Here is an 8415-nt window from a genome sequence, read left to right on the forward strand (position 1 = left end):
GCAGTCCCGCAGGATCGGCAGGGATCTTATCCAGAAAGGCCTGGCTTTACCAAGTGCCAGACACGCTCCAAGCAGGAAGCAAGAAGAGCCAGGACCTCGCACACCTCCCGGAGATCCTTCTGTGGCCGACGTCCGGGAGCTGAGGGGATGGTTGAAGGACAACAGAGACCAGAGCCTGCTCGCTTCAGTCTTACCAGTGAGTCTGGGCGGGGGGAGGGGGGCGAACACGGATGGGTTGGGGTCTTACAGGGGAGACGGCGGTGATAGAGAACTAGAATCTCCTCACGTCTCAATGTGTAAAACGGATCTCTCCCCCTGGCGTCTCCATGGCTCTCGATCAGCTGGATATACTGGGTGGGTGATGGGGATGGATGGGGATGGATCGGTGAATAACGTTCTGGGTGGCCAATAGATCATATTTCTTGAGCACTTACGTTGTGAAGAGTACCGTTCTAAGTGCTCGGGAGAGTAAATTGTACGATTGGCAGACATATTCCCTGCTCATAAGGAGCTTACAGTCTAGAAAGGGAGACAAATATTAACAGAAATACAGAAATTATGGATCTATATATAAATGCCATGGGATGGAGAGAGCGGTGAAGAAAGAGGGCAAATTCAAGTGAAGGGCGACACGGAAATAAGTGGGAGAAGAAGAAATTGGGACTTAGTCGGGGAGGGGCTCTTGGAAGAGATTTGATTTTAATAACGCTTTGAAGGTGGGAAGAGTGAATGTCTGTCAGATACGAAGAGGGAGGACATTCCAGGCAGGAGACAGGACGTGGACGAGAGGTGGTTGGCGGGAGAGATGAGGTACGATGAATAGATTGGCATTAGAGGAGCGATGTGTGCGGGCTGGCTTGTAGTAGGAGAGTAGTGAGGTAAGATAGGAGGGAGCGAGGTGATTGTGAGCTTTAACGATGATGGTGAGGAGTTTCTGTATGACGCAGAGGTGGACAGAAAACTACTGCAGGTTCCAGAGGAGTGGGGAACCATGGTCAGAGCTGGTAATGTCTGCATCTCAGTGGTGTTTATTATCACTTGCTATCTGAAGAACACCGTACTCAGTTCTGAGGAAAAGAACAATTCATTAGACACGGTCCTTTGAGAGGGCAGTCACTGAAAACTAGATGAGGGTTAAGCTCACATTGGAGATAAAAGGCTCTCCTACTCCAGATTTGCCATGAAACAGGAGGCTACATCTGGTGAGAGATCATTTATTTGGTTGCGGTCAGCAACCTGAAGGTTGAAGGTTAAGAGGAGCAGCTACTCATAGTCACTCAGTATACATATTTGGCTCGTCTAAAACCAACCTACTCACTGTATTTTGGTCTCATCTATCCCGCTACTGACCCCAGCCCATGCCCTTTCACTGGCCTGGAACTCCCTTCCTCTTCATATAATAATAATAATGATTGCATTTGATAGCACTGTTCTAAGCGCTGGGGTAGATACAAGGTTATTAGGTTGGACAAAGTCCCTGTTACACACGGGACTAATGGGCTTAATCCCCATTTTACAGATGAGGGAACCTCTGAGGCACATAGAAGTGAAGTGATTTGCAAAGCGTCACACACCAGGCAAGAGGCAGAGCCAGGACTGGAACCCAGGTCCTTCTGACTCTCAGGCCCTTGCTCTTTCCACTAGGCCTCGGTGTCTACTCTAACAGACCATCGCTCTCTCCACTTTCAGAGAATTCTTCAAATCACATCTCCTCCAAGAGGCCTTCCCCGACTGAGCCCTAAGTTTCCCTACTTCCTCTCCCTTCTGCTTTGCCCTTGCACTTGGATTTACACCTTTCATTCTCCCCACTCTCATCCCCACAGCAATTATATACATATTTGAAATTTATTTCAATGTATGTCTCCCCCTCTAGCCTGTAAAGTCCTCTTCTAAAGCAAATATGTCTGTCAATTCTGCTATATTGCACTCTCCCAATCGCTTGGTATAGTGCTCTGCACAAAGTAAGTGCTCAATAAATACGATTGATGGATTCATCTGACTGTCACTGTCTGTTGAGGCTCTGAAATAGCTTCCTTTTCATTGTTTTTGTAGGTGGTCTCAGCAATCCTTGGGAAATGGCTAACCTCACGGGAGTGAGGGGATTCCTGCTGCTGGGATTCTCGGAGGTCCGGGAGCTGCAGCTGTTGCACGCTGCGCTGTTCCTCCTTGTCTACCTGGCCGCCCTGACGGGGAATCTCCTCATCGTCGCCATCACCATCCTCGACCGGCGCCTCCACACCCCCATGTACTTCTTCCTCAGGAATCTGTCCGCCCTCGACCTCTGCTACATGTCCGTCACCGTCCCCCAATCTTTCCTCAACTCCCTGACCAACCATAGAGAAATCTCCTTCCTGGGCTGTTTTTTCCAGGTCTTCTTCGTGGTTCTTTTTGCCGGCACAGAGTTCTGCATGCTCACGGTTATGTCCTACGACCGATACCTGGCCATCTGCAGTGCTCTGTACTACGAGGTCATCATGGACCACAGGACCTGCATTGAGATGGCAGTCGGGTCCTGGCTTACCGGGGCAATGTTCGGAGTCTTCGGTTCAGCTGCGACATTCTCCCTGCCTTTCTGCAGGTCCCATGTGATCACACAGTTTTTCTGTGACATCCCGTCGGTAATAAAACTCTCCTGTTCTAAAACGTATACTGCCTTCAAGGTGGCTGTAGCCACTGGTGCCTGTTTCAGTGTCTTCTGCTTCGTGTCCATCGTCGTCTCGTACGTGCGCATCTTCCGGGCCGTGCTGAGGATGCCAGCCTCCGAGGGCCGGGCCAAAGCCTTCTCCACCTGCCTGCCCCATATCGTCGTCGTCACCGTTTTTATCTCCACAGCCGCCTTCGCTCACTTAAAACCGACTTCCAGCTCGTCCTTTCAGCTGGACCTGCTAGTATCCGTGTTCTACACGGTGGTTCCCCCCACCCTGAACCCCCTCATCTACAGCCTGAGGAACAGGGACGTGAAGATGGCAATGGGGAGAGTCCTGTTTGGGAGTCTTTTCACCGGAGATAGAAAATTCCATTTCACGCTCTGACCCTGTTATTTCTCTCCCCAAGGACTGACTCTAGACAGACTTGGGCAGCCTGCAAAGATCTGTGGCATTTGTCGTTACAGCCTTTTCCTGGCTGCACGCTTCCTATTATCAATGGCTTTGACTAGTTTGGTAGAAGAGTTTTTACCAGTTGTTCTTCTCTGGCATTAAAATCTAGCTCCCAGGCCAGGGGATGGATGTCTGCACTTGGGTTCACCCCCTTTATTCACCACCAGCAGAGGGTAGAACACGGGCCTGGGAGTCAGAATGACCTGGGTTCTAATCCTGGCTCTGCCACTTGTCTCCTGTGTGGCCCTGGGCAACTCACTTCGCTTCTCAGTTCCTTCATCTGTGAAATGGGGATAAATACTGTGGGCCCCATGTGGGACATGGACTGTGTCCAACCTGATTACCTTGCATCCTCCCCCGTGGTTAATACAATGTCTGGTACATAGTAAGTGTTTCACAAATACCATTAAATAAAATGGAAGAGGTAGCTGCAGAAGGGTGTTTTAGGCTTAATTCTGATCCTCAAATCTGCCCTGGAAACCAGGAACAGGGGTACAGGCTCAATATTTCCAACCATTTAATGCTCTCAGTTGCCACTCAATAAACGCCATTATGATTTCTCTTCCAACTTTTACTGTTGTTACTATTATTATTCATTGTACAATATGCTTCAATTTTTAATCAATATTTACTCAATCAATCAAATCAAATTGAAGCACAACAGAAGGCCAAGGTATATTCTTTGCACACAAGGAGCTTAAACTTTTCAAAAAGGTTACAGGTGCCTGTGACACACAGTCATTCAGAGGAAGAACTGGAATGAGATCTTGGGGTCCTTTTCTTTTTTTTGCCAAGTCAATCTGAATATTGTATTCAACTATGTCTAACCAAATGGGCTAGGGTGCCTATTCTCCCTACCACAAAATATCTCCAATGCCCAGAGTTGAAACATAAAGCTAGTGTTAATCATGGAAAAAGAATGATGAGTACGTTGAAATTGTACTAGAAAGGAGTCCCAGAGTGGGAACCATGTGGGACTGGGCAGTCATTTAGGTTGTGGGGGCCGGGACCACAGAGAGCCCACTATCCCAGCCTTCCGGGATGCCCGGATGGTCAGAGGAGCCCCGGGCCCGTCCTCCAATCTGGCTTCCATCCCCTACACTCCACCGAAACCGCCCTCTCAAAGGTCACCAGTGACCTCCGTCTTGCCAGATCCAACGGCTCCTACTCTATCCCAATCCTCCTCGACCTCTCAGCTGCCTTCGACACTGTGGACCACACCCTTCTCCTCAACACGCTAGCCAACCTTGGCTTCACAGACCCCGTCCTCTCATGGTTCTCCTCTTATGTCTCCAGCCGTTCATTCTCAGTCTCCTTTGCGGGCTCCTCCTCCCGCTCCCATCCCCTTACTGTAGGGATTCCTCAAGGGTCAGTTCTTGGTCCTCTTCTGTTCTCTATCTACACTCACTCACTCCCTTTGTGAACTCATTCGCTCCCACGGCTTCAACTACGCTGATGACACCCAAATCTACATCTCTGCCCCTGCTCTCTCTGCCTCCCATCAGGCTCGTGTCTCCTCCTGCCTTCAGGACATCTCCATCTGGATATCTGCCCGCCATCTAAAACTCAATATGTCCAAGGCTGAACTCCTTATCTTCCCTCCCAAACCCTGCCATCTTCCTGACTTTCCCATCACTGTTGACGGCACTACCATCCTTCCCGTCTCACAAGCCCACAACCTTGATGTCATCCTCGACTCCGCTCTCTCGTTCACCCCTCACGTACAATCATACACCAGAACCTGCCGGTCTCAACTCCGCAACACCGCCAAGATCCGTCCTTTCCTCTCCATCCAAACCTCTACCCTGCTTGTTCAATCTCTCATCCTATCCCGACTGGATTACTGCATCAGCCTCCTCTCTGATCTCCCATCCTCCTGTCTCTCCCTACTTCAATCTATACTTCACACCACTGCCAGGATCATCTTTGTACAGAAACGCTCTGGGCATGTTACTACCCTCCTCACAAATCTCCAGTGGCTACCAATCAACCTATGCATCAGGCAAAAACTCCTCAATCCTGGCTTCAAGGCTCTCCAGCACCTCGCCCCCTCCTACCTCACCTCCCTTCTCTCCTTCTATAGCCCAGCCCGCACCCTCCGCTCCTCTGCCGCTAACCTCCTCACTGTGCCTCATTCTCGCCTGTCCCGCCGTCGACCCCCGGCCCACGTCCTCCCCCTGGCCTGGAATGCCCTCCCTCCACACATCCGCCAAGCTAGCTCTCTTCCTCCCTTCAAAGCCCTACTGAGAGCTCACCTCCTCCAGGAGGCCTTCCCAGACTGAGCCCCCTACTTCCTCTCCCCCTCCCCACCTCCCCATTCCCCCCGCCCTACCTCCTTCCCCTTCCCACAACACCTGTATATATGTTTGTACATATTTATTACTCTATTTATTTTACTTGTACATATTTACTATTCTATTTACTTTATTTTGTTAATATGTTTTGCTTTGTTGTCTGTCTCCCTCTTCTAGACTGTGAGCCCGCTGTTGGGTATGGACCGTCTCTATATGTGGCCAAGGTGTACTTCCCAAGCGCTTAGTACAATGCTCTGCACACAGTAAGCGCTCAATAAATACGATTGAATGAATGAATTAATCCTGCAAACTTATTGCTTAAGTTCTTGGGTCTTCAAGGCCTCAGAAGAGAATATTTGAGATGGGAAAGGAGAAATTTGTCTCATGCAAAGTCTAGCTTTTATTTCTCTAAGGTCTTCAAGGCCTGAAGAGATAGTATACAGCATTAAAAAAAGATAATTTTCCTTCATGCAAAAAATGTCCTGCTTATTTGTCAACCTAAGGGCTTCAAGGCCATCAAAGATAATTTATGTGGTAAAAAAGGCTAAATTTGCTTCGTGCAACCAGTCACCAGCTATCTTTTCTCTACTTAAGTTCTTCAAGGCCTCAGAAGCGACTATTTCAGGCGAAAAGCAGAAATTTCCTTTATGAAAACAATTTCCTGTGCTCCGTTTTTCTAATTCAGATCTTCAAGGCATGAAAAAATGATATGTGGGGTTCAGGAAGGAGAATTTTACTTCAAGAAAAAGCTGTCCTGCTCATTTTTCCACCTTAGGTCTTCAAGGCCTTTCCAAGAGAATATATGTGGTGAAAAATCATTAGTTTACTTCAGGCAAACAATCCCCTGGTGTTATTTCTGTAACGTTTTCGTCTTCCAGGACTCCAAAGAGAACATTTGAGGTGAAAAAGAAGAAATTCGTTTCATGCAAACCAACTCTAGTTTTTATTATTTAATATTTAAGGTGGGAAAGGAGAAATTTGCTTCATGCAAACAAACTCTAGCTTTCATTTCTCTAAGGTCTTCAAGGCCTGAAGAGATAGTATGTCTGGTGAAAAAGGATGAATTTGCTTCATGCAAACAATCTCCAGCTGTTATTTCTCTATATAAAGTCTTCAAGGCACAGCTTCAAGGGCAGATACACTTCTTGTGCACTACTCCACCTCAGGCCTTCAAGGCGTTGTAATTGAGAGTATTTGATGTGCAAAAGGTGATATTTGCTTCATGCAAACCACCTCCAGCTTTTACGTCTCCGTCTAAGTGTCTTCAAGGCCTTAAAATAGAATATTTGAGGAGAGAAAGGAGAGAATTTGCTTCATGCAAACAACCTCCAGCTTTTATTTCTCAGTCTATGATCTTCAAGGCCAGAATAGGGAATACTACATGTGAAAATGGAGAAATTTGGTTCATGCAATCCAACTCTAGGTTTGATTAATAAAGACTACAAGGCCTCCAAAGATAATATTTTAGATGGGAAAGGACAAATTTGTTTCATGCAAACTCTAGCTTTTATTTCTCTAAGGTCTTCAGGGTCTGAAGAGATAGTATAAGACATTATAAAAGGAGAAGTTTGCTTCATGAAAAAAATGTCCTGCTCATTTGTCAACCTAAGGGCTTCAGGGCCATCAAGGGGAATTTATGTGGTGAAAAAGGATGAATTTTCTTCATGCAAGCAATCTCCGGCTGTTATTTCTCTATACAAGGAAGACCTTCAAGGGCAGATGTACTTCCTGTGCAATACTTCTCTTCAAAGCCTTGTACTACAGAAAGAATAGAGAATATTTGAGGTGCAAAAGCAGAACTTTGCTTCATGCAAAACTTCTCCAGCTTTTACTGGAAAAAGAAGAAAGTTTCATACAGAGAATCTCCAGTTCGTATGTCTTTAAGGCCTCTAGGACCTCAGAGGAGAAGATTTCAAGTGAAAAGGGGGAAATTTGCTTTGGGCAAAACAATTTCCTGCACTCATTGTTCTAAATCAGATCTTCAAGGAATTAAAAAAATATCAATCAATCAATGAATCAATCGTATTTATTGAGCGCTTACTGTGTGCAGAGCACTGTACTAAGCGCTTGGGAAGTATAAGTTGGCAACATGTAGAGGCGGTCTCTACCCAACAGTGGGCTCACAGTCTAGAAGGGGGACACAGAGAACAAAGCCAAACATATTAACAAAATAAAATAAATAGAAATGTATAAGTAAAATAAATAAATAAATAAATAGAGTAATAAGTATGTACAATCATATATACAGGTGCTGCGGGGAAGGGAAGGAGGCAAGACGGCGGGGATGGAGATGGGGAGGAGGGGGAGAGGAAAGAGGGGGCTCAGTCTGGGAAGGCCTCCTGGAGGAGATGAGCTCTCAGTAGGGCCTTGAAGGGAGGAAGAGAGCTAGCTTGGCAGATGTGCGGAGGGAGGGCATTCCAGGCCAGGGGGATGACGTGGGCCGGGGGTCGACGGCGGGACAAGCGACAACGAGGCACGGTGAGGAGATTAGCGGCAGAGGAGCGGAGGGTGCGTGCTGGGCTGTAGAAGGAGAGAAGGGAGGTGAGATAGGAGGGATCGAGGTAATGGAGAGTCTTGAAGCCGAGGGTGAGGAGTTTCTGCCTGATGCGCAGATTGATTGGTATCCACTGGAGATATGAGGTTAAAGAAGGAGAATTTTGCTATATGAAAATAACTGCCTGCTCATTTGTCCACCTTAGGTCGTCAAGGCCTTTCCAAGAGAATATATGAAGTGAAAAATGCTTAGTTTACTTCATATAAAAAATCTCTAGGTGTTATTTCTGTAAGGTCTTCAAGGCCTCCAAAAGTATTATTTGAGGTGAAAATGGTTAAATTTGCTTTATGCAGTCCAACTCTCACTTTTATTTATCTAAGATCTTCGAGGTCTGTATGGCATTAAAAAAGGAGACCTTTGCTTCATGCAAACAATCTCCTGCTTACTTGACAACATAAGGTCTTCAAGGCCATCAGAGAGAATATCTGTTGTAAAAAAGGAAGAATTTGCTTCATGCAAACCATCCCCA

The 8415-nt window shown here is 46.8% G+C and overlaps 1 protein-coding gene across 1 annotated transcript; it reads left to right on the forward strand.

Annotated features, from left to right (window-relative positions):
- The first annotated feature begins 326 nt into the window (after nucleotides 1-326).
- On the forward strand, nucleotides 327-6092 carry LOC119923008 (olfactory receptor 14A2-like). The gene is made up of 4 exons (XM_038742597.1): nucleotides 327-354; nucleotides 2401-2504; nucleotides 2553-2918; nucleotides 6078-6092. Exons 1-4 carry the CDS (start codon nucleotides 327-329, stop codon nucleotides 6090-6092), a joined length of 513 nt encoding a protein of 170 aa, XP_038598525.1.
- The last annotated feature ends 2323 nt before the right edge of the window (nucleotides 6093-8415 follow it).

Source organism: Tachyglossus aculeatus, unplaced genomic scaffold, assembly GCF_015852505.1.
Source record: "Tachyglossus aculeatus isolate mTacAcu1 unplaced genomic scaffold, mTacAcu1.pri scaffold_136_arrow_ctg1, whole genome shotgun sequence".
Classification (NCBI taxonomy): Eukaryota; Metazoa; Chordata; class Mammalia; order Monotremata; family Tachyglossidae; genus Tachyglossus; species Tachyglossus aculeatus.

Excerpts from the sequence above, each read along its gene's own strand:
- LOC119923008 (XM_038742597.1), top strand. The coding sequence starts at position 327 with ATGGCTCTCGATCAGCTGGATATACTGG. Across the intron at positions 355-2,400 it reads CGATCAGCTGGATATACTGG|AGTTCTGCATGCTCACGGTT; the intron begins GTGGGTGATGGG and ends TTGCCGGCACAG. Across the intron at positions 2,505-2,552 it reads GGACCTGCATTGAGATGGCA|GCGACATTCTCCCTGCCTTT; the intron begins GTCGGGTCCTGG and ends TTCGGTTCAGCT.